Here is a 17,708-nt window from a genome sequence, read left to right as displayed (position 1 = left end):
GGAGCTGCCCTGGTTCTTATTGCAGCACACAGACACTGAGTGAACTCTGCTAACAAAGAGCCCTCCATTCCAAAAATATGTCCAACCACGTCCATTCCCCAGGTGCAAGTGGGTGAAAGGCACCTGTGTGGTCCCTCAAGGCTTTCTTCCCACCTCCAGAGGAAGAGGATGAAGCTCAGAGGCTGAGCTCAGGCTCCCAGCCAGTCAGCTCAAGGGCAGTGGAGGGGGAGCAGGCAGCAGAAACAGTGGGAGATGACATCTCAGCTACATCAGCAGCTGAGGGGGGATGGCCCCAGGCACAAACCTCATGGACAGGCATTCAAAGACCTTTTCATCAAGACATCATCCCAGCAATTCTTGACTCCTTGTGGGTGAGTGTCTATCTCTGCAGCTCCTGCCTCACCTTCTCCCTTAACCCTTTAGTTTTTGCTCAATACAATAGAAGCTTTGGAGTTGAGGCCCGCCCTAAGGTTTCCATACTAAAAGGCGCTGTCCCTACTTGTACTACAAAAAAACCCAAGAAATAATTAGTAGTTATTACTTAGAAAATATCTAATCTGAACTTTAAACCTGTGATTTAGCAAGAAATGACCCACAGCCTGGAATTATCTAGCATGCCAACAGCTTGACTTTCTAAAAAAAATTTAATTATAACTCTTGAGCAGCTGAACAACCTAAAATACCAGTCTATGGTGGCATTTCCAGATCACAGAAAAAATCAACACCTTGCAGACCACTTTCACACACACCACTCTAGCCTGAGCAGCAAAGGGAGATAAAGCAGCACAGATGCTTCTCCCAGCCCCTGATGGCATGACAGGAGATCTCTATTCAAAAGCCCATCCCACTAGCATGAAAGGCTGCCTGAGTCAGAGGAATGGGTTCACTGCACTTGCAGCTGGGTGACACTGCCTTTTTAGCTGGCCCAGATGGACAGGAGGAAGAACAAGGGCTTCACAAGAAGCAAGCAGCTTCCAAGGAGGATAGGAGTGACAACTTCTTCTAAACAACTTCAACAGGCAAGCAAATAACCAGGAAAAACAAACCCATGGACTTCCCACCTCATTCTAAAAAGCTGACAAAATCTTCCTTCCCTTTCCTGCCTAAGCCTCATGCTAAAACAGGACAAGTTTTACTTCTTTGCTCCCTTGAAAGGGAAGCAAACAGCTCTGCCACACAAGCTCTGCAGTGCAGGGCACGAACACAGATGATCTCACATGAAGCTGAGCCTCCTCTCCCAAGGCGGTGGGTCCTGTCTTTTGGACAAGATTCTATTTGTCTGTTAGCACTGAGAGATTTCCACAGAATTGTGCTCAATATCCCTGTGGTGAGAATGCAAAGGGGAGCAAAGGCAAACAGCTGCAGTCATGAATTGTGTCTTCTGTTCCACTTCTCACATGACAAGCTTCAAAACCCTGGTTTAAAATCAAAAGTTTTACCATGTGATAAAAAGTCAAGACAAATTAAGTTTGACAAGACCCTCTTTTAAAGGTCAAAATTTGATTTGTGAGCCACTGGCTGGGGAAGCAAAGTGATGCTCCTCCAGAAGCAGGACCAGGACCCACAATTCCTGCTGCAACTCAGACCTGAGGCAATGAGGTCAGTCAGGGTCCACAGAAAGAATTCCCAGTGACCTGCCATTTCAAATGAGAATTGCTCCTCTAAATACAACAAGGATTTTTCAGATCCAGGTGCCAACTCACAGAAAAAGCACAAAGTGGAGTCCTCCAGGAGTGCCAGCACCCACTTCCTTCTGGAGAGTGTCAGCCCAGGAAACAAGACCTCCTTCCTACTAGAAGCTGGCACCCATCACACACCAGTCTGCACATACAGCAACAGCAGCTCTGGGAGGCAGAGATCACCAGCCCTCACAGCCCCTGCAAGCCTGCACAGAAATACACTTCTTTAGTGCAATAAATTGAGTCAACTCTTACTGATGTGGCCAAGATTGACAAAACTCAATTTAAGTTTTGTCTCAGGAAGAAACACAATGCACGTGCATTTTAATCTAAAAACTCTGAACACAGAGCTCTGTTAGAACCTGTGTCTTGAAAAATTTTGGTTATTGTAGTGTCTATGTAGAATGTTAGTATCTGTGAAGTCTGATTTTCTTGCAGACCATCCAATGCTATAATTGCATACAAAGCTGCTTGTACTTCTCTCCTTATAAACCCTTCTGGAATTCGTACTTCTTCCAATACCCAGGCTGACAGCTCACACACTGAATACATAATCCTGTCTAGGAACAACAAAATTTAAATTGTTCATGAGGGAGTCAATCTGGGATGCTTTTATAAACTTTTGTTTATTTTTATGCACACCTGAAATACAAAAGGAACAGAATAAAAAGGAGGCTGCTCCAGAGCTCTCCTCAACAGACAGGTTCAGCTGTTTTTCATGTTTCAACCACTGACAGATGTAAATACCCACTTTACACCATAGGATTTGACCTCCCCCATAGGCATTAATATGCTCAAGGCCTTGCAAGGGATTATCTTAGGTCAGCCAGTGACCATGATATATTTCGCTTTTGTCAAAGCCTTGCCTCATTTAGAGGCTGCTCCAAGCATGGAGGTTACTCTTCTCTTGCAAGGAGGAGGACTCTTCACATTGTTTTCCCATCATCACTAACAGAGTCCATTTTTCTCCAAAGACAAGCAACATTAATTCCTCCCTGCTCTTCAATGTCTTGCTCCCTCTGTACTTCACACAGAGCAACAATCACAAGAAAATCAATTTCCATGAACTTTCTAGTTTATTGGTTTCATATTTCTTTCAATACAAATCTCTCCTCCTTGGTTTTTTTTTTTTTTTTGCAGTTTGTGGGGTTTTTTTCTAATAAGAACTCACCTGATGGGATGCTGGAAATCCTCAAAGGAAACACAAGAGTGGGATTGTGAGAAGTGATGCAGAAGCACAAACAGAGCAGGATGTTCCTAGTTCAAAGCTGGCAGTTCTTCTCTTTCCAATAAAAAGCTCATCATCATCCAGATGTAAACAAGGAAAGATAGCCTAGCCATCTTCTCCTGATTAAAAGCATTAAAAAACCATACAGTAGGCAAAAACAAAATCACAGATTTGATCAATAAAATTGCAAGGTAACAGCAGGTGATGGCAACACCATGAAATGCTCACAGCTCAGCACTAGAAAGCAGATGTGCAAATGACCTGGCAGACACTATGACCCTGCAGGGAAGCTGGGAACCAATCTGTGTCTGTCTGCTCTGGGCAAGTGCCTCTTCAAATGCTGGGAAAAAAATGGCACATTTCCTCTTTGCAGTCTGCCCCCTCACCTTGCCCTTCTTCCAAGACAAAGAGAGCTGCAGCCACATGGCTCAAGAGTGGACAAGGACTCTCAGACATGTCCCTACTGCCTGATCACTTCTGACCAAAGCAGCCTACATGTTGTTCAACCCTGAAACAGGCTTAATATTTCCAGCCCAATGGAGCCATCCATGCACCCACCAGTGTTACTCCACCCATGACACAGGAGTGGTAAGACCATACCACCAATGCTGCTCATACCTGGGTGTCCAGGCCACAAAGACAAATTTTATCTGGTATCAAAAAGCCTAACTATTTCTAATTGGAGTAAAAGTGAGAAGAACATATCTTCACAGCCAAGACTAAAGATCATTACCATAGCTCTACTTTAATCATTCTGGACCGTGAAAGATTGTAGATCTTCTGGCTAAAATTTCAAGAGTTTAGCTACAGTAATTAGAAATGGTTATAATTCCCTTGACTGTGTAATTTAGTCTCAAGAATAAAACTTTATCTCAAAGCACAAGCAGCTCTGACACAACAGCATCTCCGCTATGGTGGGACCCCAGAGAAAAATGCTTCGTTCTTTCACTTTCTTCATGTATCAAGAAACGCAGCCTCAGCTACAAAGCACTACCAGCTGCTCATTCTCCAAAATAAAACTTTATTTTTAGCCTAAGCACTTACTCAGGATCTGTGTGAGTATTGCAATTAAGCTCTCACGCCCATTGAAAGCTCTGTCAAACCTGCAGCAGATGACAAACAACGCTGCAGGCTCCGCGCAGGGGACAGTCCGTACAACACCTGTACAGCCACCACCTGTCAGGAACAACAGGAGCAGCTCTGCCAAGGGGCAGGAGCACCATGGTTAAAGCTGGATCTTAAGCAGATAGAGGGAGAAACTCAAGTAAACAACAATCGCCAAAATTCAGTTTCCAGCAAGCCCAGGAAGGTTGTAGTATCTCCTTTTCTGGAGACATTCAAAACCCACCGGGACATGTTTGTGTGTCACCTGCTCCAGGTGGCCCTGCCTTTGCAGGGGGTTGGACTGGATGGTCTCCAGAGGTTCCTTCCAACCCAAACTATTTTGTGATTGACAATGTCCAACCAACCAGGGAGCTGCAACTCCGTGATCTTTAAAGTCCCTCCTGATTCAAGCTATTCCACAATTCTGTGTTCCACAACCATCATTGTCTCCATGCCAGTGTGGAAGGTTTGACACTACCTGAGCTGCCACAGTGATCCCACACAGCACCAGCCTTGGCACTGCTGCTCCATCCCTGAACCAATGCTCATGAGATCCTGGCAGAGAAGCAACATAATTACAAACAAGGAGTTTTCCAGCAAGCCAGTGAACTGAATTAACTGAGAGTGGGGATGACAAGAGCAGAGGCAGCTTAGGGAAGGCTGGACAGCAGGGCTGGGTGTAGGATGTGGGATCAGGCTGCAGGAGTGGCCATGAGCTGTGAGACCCACACTCTGAGCCCTGGCATGCCCTGCAAGCAAAGGCAGCCCCTCACTGCCTCACTCTGCACCACTCACTCTCTCCTGAACCCAATGCTACAGCAAGAAATAGGGCAGAATGGTTTGGGTAAACAGAGAGTGCTCAAATTTCACTCCCCCACAGAAACCTGTCTTCTTTGCAGCTGGGGAGGTGACACACCACTCCTGTGCCTGCCTGATCAGGACTACCTGTACTCTGCCACTATGCACTTGCTCGTGCTGCAGGAGGATTTTAGTTGTTGCTAGGCTGCACAAAGCAGTCTCTTATTTTTATCACATGTCTGTTTATTCTTGTAGAAAAAGATACTGCAAACAGCAATCCAAGGCATCCTCAAAATGCTTGTTACACTCTTTGCTTGGCTCCATTTTTTCACCAGACAGTCCAAAGCTTCCTGGCCATCAGCATACACACCTTTGCACCCAAACAGACCTTTCCTTGTCTTTCCTTGCTCCTCCAGAGGTACAATGTGAAAGCATGAACAGAGACTCAAAATCCACATTACAAACAATTTTTCAGTTATTCCAAATAAATTTAAGGTAATTTTTAAAAGGACATCAATAATAATTTCAAAGCTGTTTCCTATGGCTTAATACAGCTGAACAGCTAATTTGTAACAGCCAGCAGGCTAAACCATTCCCACTTCATCAAGAAACATCTCCCTGTGACTTAGCACTTATTTTTGCACCCCTGACATTTACCAATAGAGCATTTTAAAGCTGCCATCCCCCTCCCCAGCATTTAATATTAACACTTTCACTGACAGGCAATGCAGCCTGGGTCAGTGCAGACACCAGACAAGACAAGATCAGTTGTGGTGCCAGGTGAAGCTGAGAGCTGAAGCAGCCCTGCTGCTTCTGTGAGTCCCACAGCAGGAGCAAACCAGCACAGCCAGCCCCTATCCTGCCAGGAGCAGAGCAGCTTTCCTGGCAGGCCAAGTGTCACCCACACTCAGCATCCTCCAGGACAACCACTCCCTCTGTGCTCCTGGCACTGCTGTGCCACAGCCTGATATCTCATCCAGAGCTGGAATAGCTCCACATTCCCATTACAAAATTCCAAGGTCTATCATAATATTAGCAACATAGAGTTATTTATCCCACAGAAAGAAACTATTATTTGCTAGACTTAGCATTTGTCCCTTTCTGACAGTGAGTGAACTTCCTGTACCTCAGCAAGCTTTCCAAATTGAATCTTTTACAGCTGCACATAAAGCTTTGAAAAGCCTATCTTCTGGAGTGACTGTCTGACTCCAGAGGACACCCTAAGCTCCATTTTAGTCTCCATATTTTTCTGCCACTCATACATCACTTAAGCATCAGCACACAGCTGGAGACAAAAGACCAGCCTCATGCTAACAGGCACCTTGCTGTTCAATAAGAAGGCCTGGCGCTTGAGCAGACAGTTCTGCTGCAGCAGTATTCACCTGGCATTGGATATTAGCACATTTCTTGCTCCACCAGTAGCTGGAGGTCTCTACCCTTGTGCTGTCACTGGCACAGTGCTAGGTGCACATTCTCACTCGTCTGGCAGCAGCACCCACAGCCCCCACAGTGACCTTGCTGGGCACTATCATGCCTGCTGGTGTCACGGCCTCCCAAGATCTCCACCAAGAGCATGCAGAGCCAGGGCAAGGCCACATGTGAGGGCACTGTTCCAACAAGCAACTCTCTCTGTGTGCAGTCCACAAGCTGCCCCACTCAGCAGCACAGCCCAATCCTCCCCTCTCGCTGCTTTATGGCCTCAGTATCTATCCCCAGAACAGCACTCAGCTTGAAATTACTCTTAATAACCCAAACAGGAGCTAAAAGGGAACTACAGAAGAGTAAAATCAGCAGGAATATCAGCTGAAGTTGGGCGTTTCTAATTGACTCAAATTAACTTCACATCATCTGTACCTTCTGGTGCTCTGGCTGGGCCCCAACTTGTTTTGTAGGGGCATTCTGAGAAGGATTTGTTGGTGGAGCCTTCACCCCCCCACAACTAACTCTCCTTTAACAGCAATACTGAGCCACAAGGATTTCAACACAAAACCCTGCAAAAAGACATCAGACAAAAATAAGCATTAAAAAATAACTGGGAATTATTTTTTTCTTTTAGAGAAGCCAAGGCATCAATATTCCGTATCTATGAAAGCTGAGAAAAAAAACAACCCTGAAATGCAAGTGAAGCTCAGAAGAAAACAAATGTTCCTAACAGTGCTCAGCAGCAAGAGCAGCCCAAGCCTGCCTTGTGAGGTTGCTGTGAGGGGCTGTGACTGTTCCCCAACCCATTGCTCACCTGGAGCCTCTCTGCACTGCTGAGGAAGGGCAAGCTTACCTTTACAATGGTGACTCCTGTTGGCCACGCTCTCTCCCTGCTAACACCAATCATTAGCGGTGCTTCTCCCTGCTGTGATTGGGGCAGCATTAATTACCTCCCAAACCGCTGGCACTAATTGGTCTCTGCGCCCTTATTAAACCAAAACTGGGTGACAAATGTTTGCACTCCTCCTGGACATTGAGCAAACAGTCTCAAGCACGCTCTTGGTAAGCAGATGCTTTCTGCCATGAATAAACACATGTTTTGACTTCATATCAGCTCTTCAGAGCTGGCAAGATGCAACAGCAGAAAGTCAGTCACAGACACGCAGGATGACTGCATCTGCAGAGCAGCAAATTAGATCCTGCTGCTTCCCACATCATCAACAAATTCAGGTGCTGGAAATTTAATGGCCAAAACACAGCTGAGCAGATGCAGGGAAGACTCTGTTTCTCACAACAAGGTCTAAAGGCATTTGGGAAAGTTACAGCTGAACTAGAGGGAATGCTCACAGAGTCACCAGCAATGCTGCTTTAGTATCAGTGCATTGCTAACATGTCAGGAGTTAGCTTGGCAGGCTGCAAGCTGTGTTGGGGCTGTAGCAAAATATAATGTTAGAAATGAATGTAAAGTCACAGAATAAATACTTTTCCTGTAAGATCTTGAGATGCATACTAGCAAGGTACCTGCAAGAAAAACTGGCATGAGTGAGCAGCCTAGGAGAAGGCTCCTGCACCCACAGCAGCGAGAAGACGTCATGCCACACAAGCAAATGAAGCAAGAGACTGCAGAGAGTAAACTCATGAGCAGCAACCTGGAGCTATGCCACTGTGGGGTTTTAAGATCTAGCAGTTAATAAGGTCTTTGCTCTGTAACTAAATAGCTCCTGTAAAGAGGTTATTAAGGGCTTATTGATACACAAGATGTCCCCTTCCGTCAGGCCATCCTGCCAGGCTGCAGAAGAGCCCCAGCTTCACAGGATGGATGGATCAAGTGGCCATCAGAGAGACCTGGCGTTGCCCTGACACACATACACACTCTCCTGTTAATGCTTGTCTCACTGGAGTGCTCGGCAAAGCCCACACCCACACTTACTTACAGCCTGAGTTACTGCTAATCAGAAATTCAATGGCATCTGAAGGATCAGCAGCAGCACACTAAAATAAAGAGGGTTGTCACCATTTTCAGACAGACTCCAAAATGCCCCTTTGTAACATTCACACGCATTTCTGAGCGGTTACCCATTCACTGATGCAAAGAGTCTTCAGCATCCAGGTCCCACAACTATCCTGTGGCCCAGAAGTACCAAAATTCATGGCCCCCTCCATGAATTAATTCTATAATGCCTATTTTAATTTTAGAAGCCACGTTTTCTCACTAAGCAGCCCCTGCACTGTACAAACCCCATGTAACCTCTTTCCCATGACCCTTGCATGGCACAGTGCTCACACCCAGCAGCAAAGGGTGCACTCCATCCTCTGACCCCAGTTAGGGCCACAGCAGGTGCTCAGACCCTGGGTAATTCCTGGTATCACCAGCTTGGCTGTCAGTGCTGCCATGGCCCGTCCTGTCCTCCAGGACAGCAGGGGTGTGCTGTGGGTGTCGTGTAGAAGGACGATCACCCCTCAGTACTCAGTGTGGGGGTACCACACACACGGAGCCCCCAGGCTGAACAGCCGGGGATGGCCATAGGAGTGCCACTAACTCACACCAACCACGGCTGCTGGCCGGGACACTCCGGTTTACCTGCAATCATGTTTACTCCGGGGAGGAGAATCCCCCTCAGCATCTCCCAGGGATTTTCCCATCTTCCTCTCCCAGTTCTGCAGGAGTGAACAGCCCGTCAGACTTTCAGACCCTGGAGATCCGTATCCAGCCCTATCCTCGGGATGAGCCTACTGAGCTCTCACTTTCTCCCTGCCCCGCAGGGCTGGCGCTCCCCAAACCTGACACCACGGGAGATGTCTCCTGCCTCCCTGCCACCACGGGACTCCCATCCCACGGTGTCCCAGACCGTTCCCACTGCCGCACACGGGGCAGGGGCAGCCACGGCCACAGAAATCGCGCAGCCCTTTCTCCAGACGGGCCAGCGGGGGCATGAGCGACTGGGGCTGTGCTGCTCCGAGCAGCGGGCTGTGCTCTGCCACCGCCCCGGCACTAACCCAGCCTGGGACAGCCAGCAAAGCCCCGCTGCCTGCGAGGGGCCAGGCCAGCGCCGCCCAGCCCCGGGACCTCCGGCAGAGCCGCCCCCGCCCGGCCCGACCCGGCCCGGCCCGGCCCACCTGCAGCCGCTGGAGGTAGGAGGCCGGCGCGTAGCCCGTCTCGCCCGAGCCGGCGCGGGTGACGAGCCACCAGTGCTGGTTGCTGCGCTCCAGCAGCAGGAAGGTCTCTCCGGCAGTGAAGGGCAGCGAGTTGGGCTCGGCCGAGCGGAAGCTGTACAGGGCCCGGTACATGGCGGCGGCACCGGCACCGGCAGCACCGGCACCTCCGCCCGCCCGGACCGGACCGGGCCCGCCCCCGCCAGCCCCGCCCACACGGTGCCGCCGCGCCCCGCCCCCCGCGCGGTACCGCCCCCTGGCGGCGCGGCGGCGCCACTCCCCCGGCCCCGCCGGCCCCGCCCCGCCCAGTGCCGCCCGCCCGAACCGGCAGGGGGCGCCAGCGGCTCGCGCAGCGTCCTGAGGCGGCACCGACCCCGATACCGACCTCGAGCACCGACCCCAGGCACCGATCCCCGCACCGACACCGACACTTCCCCCAGCACCGACTCCTGAGGCACCGACCCCGGCACTTGCACCTGGGACTGACCCCCAGAACTGACCCACGGGACTAAGCCATGAGACAGACCCCCAGAACCCGGGACTGACTGCCGGGACTGACCCCCGGCACCGACCCCCGAGGGGCGGTTGGCAGGATCCATAAGCACGGGCGCTTTCCCGGCACCGGCCCGTTCGTGTCCCTCCTCAGTCACACACCGGCCTGGGGCACTGCCGGCTCCTGGGGTCACCGCTCCCGCCCGGCCCCTCTGTCCCCGCCGTGGCCCAGCTGGCCGCAGGCACATCGCTTCCCCATTAAATCCACCCGTCCTGGCCATTGTCCCCGAGCTGCCCTCCTCTCGGAATGCCATATTGGAGCACCCGGTACCACTGAGCCCCCAAGTCCTTGTGTGCCCACCAGTCCCACCCTGGGTGCCACGAGGGCTTCCCCCAGCAAGCTCCCCCAGCATGGGATCGGGGCACGACCATGGCTGGCTCTGACCCGCAGCGAACACAGTGACCTGGCAGGTGGCCATGGGAACGTGGGACATAGCCTGTCAGGCCTGGAGCTCTCCATGAAGACAGAGCAGCCCCCAGCCTCATTCATCTCCTTGCCCTGTTCCAAGAGAACAACCCTTTGGGACATTACCTCCAGCGGCCCAAGACCCCTGCAAGACACCCCACCTCCCAAAGGCATCAGCAGCTTCCCTTGATCCCTGCTGCCCAGGGATCTGAGCCCTTCTTGCTGTCCTGGGGGAGTGGGTGGCAGCCCTGTAGGGCACCGTGCCCCCTCCCTCTTCCCCAGAGCAGCTTTCTCCATGCTGCCCTAGGAACGAGACACATTTTCCACCTGACAAAGCCAGCACAGAGAGCCTAGGAGCAGGGTGAGTGGGGACCTGGTTACAGCACCCCAGTGGGACTAGTACATACTCCTGCAGCCAAGCCCACCACTGACACCCCTTACCCATGCTGCCCACCCCTGCCATCCTGCCAGAATGCAAGAATGCAGAGATGGAACAGTCCACAGATCCCTGCTCACAGTAACAGGGGGGTTTAACTCATCCAGAAACCATTCTCAACCCAATCCAACCCCTGGTAATACAATAAAAACCAGGCTTGCTGCAGCCATAACCCCCTGCCTGCTCCCAGCTCAGCCCACCCAGGCCCTCACTTTCCCAGCCTGGCAGTGAGATAATTCATTCTGATCCTGGTTACGCAGGGAGGGAGGATGGAGTGGGAGTGAGCGGTTGCCTAGACTCCCCCACTGCGGCGGGTACCGGGAATCACTGCGGTGTATGAGCTGGAGTTGGGCACACTCAGGCTGGAAAAACAGTGGGGTGCTTTAACTGACAACTGTGAGATGTAATCAGGGCTGAATCCTTCAGGAGCCCTTCAGGTCTGGACTTCCTGCCTGGTCATGGTCCCTTCCTGATGCCCAGCAGGGAACAGCATGATGGTGGGCAAGGGCTGGGCAGCCGGGGATCACCACTGCAGGAGAGAAAACGTTCCCGTTTGTGGAGTCATTTGTATCCCACAGGAACACAATTCTCTGCTTTTCTGTCCCCTGCCTGGATTGGCTGCAGTGCTCACCCTGCCTCTGTGTCCCCACTCCAGGTGAGCCCTGGCCATCCCCTGGCACAAGCCCAGCTGTTTGTGCTGGAACAACGGTGCTTTGTTTCCACGAAGTCAGCAGCACAGGCTGTGCTGGCAGGCAGAAGCAGCTGAGGGGGATGCAGGCACCCCCCAACCACATCTCACGTGCACAGAAAGAGCAGCAGCAGTAGCACCCCAGTGTCTTGCTGTGCTCAGCACAGCATCCCAGCTCTGCCAGACAGAGGCTGGGAAGGATTTCTCTGTAAAGGCCCCCTTCTTCTGCATCTGGCTAGAATGCAGAGCCCAAGACAAATTCCTGCTGCTGAGGAATCAGCTCTGAATTGCAAGTGCCAGGTGATTTATATTGAACAGGGAGGGTCAACGAACAAGGATCCTGCTGCATCACTCGCAGGTGATTTTTAAAGCTGAACTTGAGACCTCGAGAAAATAATACTTGCATCCCTTGCCCTGAGAGCCTTGGGGGACTGGGATCACTGTAAGCCGTGCAGGGCTCAGTGTATGCATGGCAGCCCCCACACTCCTGTTTTCCTCCCGAGCTGTGGAGGGGAAGTGTTGCACAACAGCACTCATATGATTGGAACACAAACTTGCCAGCTCCACATACACTTATATAATTCTGCACCGTCTGCTCGTCAACACGTTGCAAAACAGCAGTGGGATCAATCGCTCTACTTTTAGGTATACAAATATTATTGCATTCCCACCAGCCCTCTCTGGGTGAAAAGTCATAGGGATGTGAGGCGTTGTGAGGACCCCAGGCCCACAGCTCTGGGGACAGTGTCTTCAGTGTGTCCTGCAGGGGCTGGGGCTGTCCAAGGCCAGGATGGGCAGGCATGTCCTTATTTCACAATGTCCTGATGGCCCTTCCTCCTGGAAAACCTCACTAAGAGGCTGTAGATAGGACCCTCGAATTGCATACATCCGTATCACTTCCAGAAGATCTCACGTCTCCAACTACATCTGCTCCCTTGCGGGAGAAGCCCCCAAAGCTGTGCTACCTGCAGGGAGCTGGGAAGGGTGCTCCGCCAGGCAGGAGCAAGCCCTGCTCCTGGCCCTTGCAAGGAGCACAGTGACCCGTGCTGAGCCCGAGAACACCCGCAGGGCGCTGCTGTTGGACGGCCGCTTCCCCGCAGAGCACATGCGGAGGAGCCGGAGCTGCCGGGGCAGGGGGCGGCTCTGGGCCCGCTCTGTTCCGCCTGCCTGCCGGGCCGAGGTGCCCGCAGGGCTCCTTGCGCAACGCGTCCTGCACAAAGCCGGGGCTGGCTGGGGCCCAGACCCCTCCTGCGGCCGGAGGAAGGAGCAGCCAGTGCCTGCCAACAGCTGCACTTCCTAGAAACGAAGAAGACAGAAGGTCGGGAGAGTTGAGGGATGGCGGAGGGGGGCCCGGGGGATGCTGCGGGGAGGACTGAGGCGCTGCGGGTTACGAGGCGAGCAGCACACAGCCTAGCCTGCCCTGTGGCTTCTCTTCAGGAAAACAAGCTCTTTGGCTTCACAAAACAGCTCCCTGTTCTTTGTTAAACTCTGCTCGAGTCCAGAGCTGAGGAGCCCCTTCCAGCCCACGCACTCTGTGGGCCAGCACTGCTCCTTCCCAGCTCTCCCATGCCATGCTGTGGAAAACATTCAGGACAGTGACACATTTTCTGCCACCAGCCCAATAGCCAGACAGAAGGCATTTGGAGGCTGAGGGAAGTGTGGCACAGGGGTAAGGTTCTTGGCAGTGAGAACACCACTCCCTGGGCTCCCCAGGCTGTCCTTCCAGCTGCAGGGCTGCTGGGTGAAGGGCACTCCTGGCCTCACATCTGTCTCCAAGCAGGCCAATGCTGCCTTGCCCAACACCACCCTGCTCATGTCCTTGTCTCGTTGCATGGGAAGAGTAGCAAAACAAGGGGTTGCCTGGGGTGCAGCAGTGGATCCTGCCTCTGTGGGCTGCAGGAGCTCCTCTGCTTCTCTTTGAAAGAAAAATTGAAAGGACTCCACACGGGGCCAATGCAGCCTGTCACAGCTGAGCTGGTGGGGACACTGCTATGGTGCAAACCCAAGGAAGAGAAGACAGAGGCCATCACCTCATCTGGAGCTGGCAGCCCAGCATGGCAGGCAGCAGTCTCCACCATGTGAGGTGTTTCCAAGGGTTACCCTTTGCTGGCCATATGGTTTGTGGGGCAGGAGGGACAGGGACCATGTCCCTGCTTACATGCTTTCCATGAGGAGGAGTCCTGGGCTGCGGGCTGGGTGCAGCAGGCTGTGGTGAGCAGGTGAGGGGTGCTGGGATGGGGATCCCCACTAGTGGGGATCGGAACTCGGTGCCCAGCCTGGTGGGGCCATCTCCAGGGCTTGTTCTGCTTTCATTTAGGTGTCTGAGTTACAATCTTCAAACAAAAGCCAGGCAACAGACGGCTGGGGGAGGCCCCTTAGCCAACCCTCATTTCCATACCATTGAAGGAAGGTGGCTTTGCTCCCAGACAGGGACACAAGCCATTCATTCCCTGGCCCCTCTGCCCTGCCCGACATGACTCCAAGGCTTGGGCACCACTGGAGATGGCCACAGGGCCGTGCAGGACCCTCACCCTGTGCCAAGGATGGATCCATGCACAGGATGGACAGACAGTGGCCCCCAACCCCACTACAGCATCACCAGTTTTTTACCCTCCAGTTAAACAAACTTAAGCCCACCACCATTAGAAACAGGGAAGGCACAGCTGCAGGGCCACACACAGCAGCCACTGTCTCCAGCAGTGAGTGCCCCAGAGGGATCAGGGCACAGGGTCCCTCTGCCCCCCTGTGCTGAGAACCACCGTGTCCCCAGTGGCTCTGGTCTGAGCCCCTTGCAGCCCCAGGGCCACAGAGTGAACCATTCTTCCCTGGGCAGGGAGCACAGCAACTTGGGGCCGCTGCCCTGTGAGATGTCACTGCTTGGCAACAAGGAAATACTTTGTTCTCGCTCCATAAAAGGCATTTGTGTGTCCCTCCCCACTGGCACAGGCCCAGCTCAGGGGAAGAAGTCCAGCAGCTACTCAAGAGGCAGCAGCACAGGATGAGGACAGTGCAGGGACAAAGGTGCCCTCTCCTCCAGCAAGGCCAGGGGCTGTCCCCTGCCTCTTCTTGCTTCTGCCCTGCCCACCCCCAGTGCCAGGGAAGCTACTTACCAGAAGATCCTGGCAGGTCCACAGAACACCACTCACCCCCCACCTCAGTCCCCAGTGCCCTGCCAGCAAAGCAGAGCTCAATTCACTGGAGAAACCAGTGCCAGCTGCAGGAATGTGTTTCATCTCTAGCCAGCTGATGCATGGCAATTCCCATCAGCCACCCCAGTTTTGGGCTAGCAGTGACCTATTTATGTAAGGCAAGCTCTCCACAAGCCTGGGCCTGGTGCAGCACCCTTCAGGGCAGCCACAGGAAACCAGGAGCAGGTGCCTAGGGGCCTGGACCTAGCCAGGCTGGACTCATGCTCTCACCCAGCCCCTCAAAGCAACCAGTGCAGGGTCAGAGCCAGCCCACTGGAGCCACCCTGGTCAATGGCCCTGCTAGGGCAGGGCTGGCAGGAAAAGGTGGGTCTTCTCCAAGCATCAGGAAGCACACAGGGAGGAGACCAGACACAGGGGAGCCTTGAGGAACAGGGACATGCGCTCAGCATTGTCCTCCACAGAGCAGAGGCTGCAGAAATTACAGAATGGGGGCTCCCTGCCAGGGCACAGGCTGTTCCAGCTCCTGTCCCCCATCCCAGCAGCAGGGCTGCTCTGTGGAGGTGCCTCTCCCATGGTGCAGGGCTCCTCAGGACACAAGGGAACTAGCCCAGCTACCCCTTCCCAGTGCCCTTTCTGGCACAATCAGCACGGAGGGAAGCTCACAGTCCAGGGAGGACCACAGCTGTGGGGAGCCATGCTCAGAGCATACACACAAACAAAAAAAGCCCTCGAGTCTATTCCCGAGCACAACTACTGCTCTCCCATTATTCCACCCCTCTGTCCTTTGCCATGGTCCAACAGGCCACCACCAGACCACAAACAGCCACACCAACCCCTGCTCATCCCATTTCTGCCTTCCAAGAAGCCCAGGCACAGGGCTGGAGAGCCATTTACAGTGATTGTGGGAACCCCTTTCCCACCCCAGCATGTTGGCAGTTACACAATTGCCTTTCCACAAATAAAAAATTGCCTGGAGGGATATGTGCAGAACAGCATGGAAGGAAAGAAACCCGCTCTTGAAGTTTGCAAGACAATATCCGATTTAGGTACTTGCACAGGGGTTACCCTTTTTTTAACCTTCAAGGATGTGGCTCAAGGAAGGGATTTTTCCCCTTGATGTTTTGCTGTTACATAACTCAAAGTAACTAAGGAAAAAGGTCTTTTCTGTTCCTGCTCCCTCCCTCCCAGCTGCTGCAGCCCAGGAAGCTCCCAACCACCTTGTTGCTGTGGAGCCCTGGCACAGCATCTCTTAATCCTCAGACAATATTGGCAAAAGGATTTTAGCAGTGCTGGCCTGAGCCCACAGGTGCCTCCACCTTCCTGCAGCAGCACCCATTGCACCTGAGGGAGGGTTTGTTATTATTCTGTATGGATCCCCCCAGTGCTCCAGGTCTGGCTGCTGACACCCAACTGCTGCTGAAAGCACGCCTAGCTGAGCTTACCCTGCTGGCAGGGCTTCTGCAGCTCCCTGCCTGTACCCAGGGCCGTGGCTGCAGGCAGCTTGCATCACAGCAAATGCGATTGTTCTCATCGGATTTCATGAATTCCCTCCAGAGTTCCTACGTAACACAAGTACATTAGGGGACTTTATCCCTGCTAATTTCAGACGACAAAGTCAAACCATGCATCAGATGAATCTGCACAGGGAGGCTTATTCATAAGCAGCAGCAATGATAGGGCACTACAGTGCCTGCCAAGAGACTCGTCATTAGCTCATTAGCAGAGGACATCACATCCTAAACGGGAGAGCTGAAAAGGAAACAACACCTTGCAGCCATGGACCCTCTCCTTTTGCTGAGTGCATCTTGGAGTGCTGCTCATCAGTGCTGAAGGTATTTTGCAGTTGAGATGCCAAAATAAGCAGCCCCATCCTCCCCTCTTGCCCAAGGGTTTTTGCAGCCAGTGTCAGAAGTGCTTCACAGGGCCCTGTCAGCTGCACTCAACGCTGGAGTCTCACCCAGAAGCAACATACAGCCTGATCATGCTGCACAAGCCCATCTCCAGAGACAACAGCCCCTCTACTGGCATAAAATACTGAGGGGACTGCGAGATCTAAAAATACCCGTTTAAAACCAACATCAGTTGGTGCCTAAACACTGTGGAACAACATAAACCTGAACAAAAACCAACAATAAAATCCCACCCACAAACTCATGTACAAGCAAAGGTTAAAAGCTTCTTTAAAAAGTACAAAGGAACACAGTAGAGCCATCAGACAGACTTTGATCAGGAGAACTTGATAGCAACTGCTGGGGTATATGAAACTGAAGCTACAGGGCTACAGCCAGCTTAAGAGGGTGACTCTGCACAAGCAGAGCTGCAGCCTTCCTGTCACATCCCACTTCTCTCCTAAGCAAGCCTGCAGGCAAAGTATGGGCCAGGGAGATGATTCACCTGACTGTTCTGCATAAACTGACTACTTCATGTTGATTAGCTGTAACAACTTTCCCAGCCTTACCTCAGCACTTCCACATCCATTTTTCTCTTGCACTATCATGATGACGTAGGCCTGTATCTAAAAATGGTTAGATAAATGCTTCTTCTAACAGAACCGTTGGTTTAGTTACTCTGTTATTTCAGCTACTCACTGCCCTTCTCACTTTCTGATGCTTCCTTCCTGTCAGTTTGTCTCAAGTAAGATTTTAAGCTGCTTAAGGTTCTTTTCAGGCCTGGCAGCTCCACCCTGGTTGCTGCTGTTGCAGCTATTCCTGGGCAAGTTTTACACATTATGCCTCAGCTTAGGTTCAATAACATCTCTAGCTCTCTAGAAAGAGGTTACACAGCCTCTTTGTAGATACATAAGACCTAGTTACAAGACCCATGAACAAGAAATAGGCTGTTGATTTCAAGAGCAAGTTCTCACTGATCAGTCCTCATTCTGGCTGGAAGAGACCTCTGGAGGCCTCTCAGAAGCTGTCTTTACCCCATCTACACAGGCTCTGCTGTCCCAGCCTCTCCTCAAGGGCAGGTGCTGGGCCCTGCCAGCTCAGTGGCTCTGCTGGGCTTGCTTGACAGGAGGTCCAGGACAGAAGATGTGCTATCCCACAGGTGGTCTCATGAGGCAGGTAAGGCTTGCTGTTCAAATGATGCTTC

At 52.2% G+C, this 17,708-nt stretch overlaps 1 protein-coding gene across 1 annotated transcript in view; it reads right to left on the bottom strand.

The window, feature by feature from the left end:
- Positions 1-9,571, bottom strand: part of NCKIPSD (NCK interacting protein with SH3 domain) — a 51,409-nt gene extending 41,838 nt beyond the window's left edge. The window contains exon 1 of the mRNA XM_058812885.1: positions 9,349-9,571. Coding sequence (XP_058668868.1) covers positions 9,349-9,519 — 171 coding nt within the window. The 5' untranslated portion in view covers positions 9,520-9,571. The remainder of the gene's footprint in view (positions 1-9,348) is intronic.
- Between the last annotated feature and the right edge of the window lie 8,137 nt (positions 9,572-17,708).

This window comes from Ammospiza caudacuta, chromosome 12 (genome assembly GCF_027887145.1).
Source record: "Ammospiza caudacuta isolate bAmmCau1 chromosome 12, bAmmCau1.pri, whole genome shotgun sequence".
NCBI classification, from domain to species: Eukaryota; Metazoa; Chordata; class Aves; order Passeriformes; family Passerellidae; genus Ammospiza; species Ammospiza caudacuta.
Note: the sequence above shows the minus strand (reverse complement) of the source record. Positions and strands in the feature narration are given on the sequence as shown.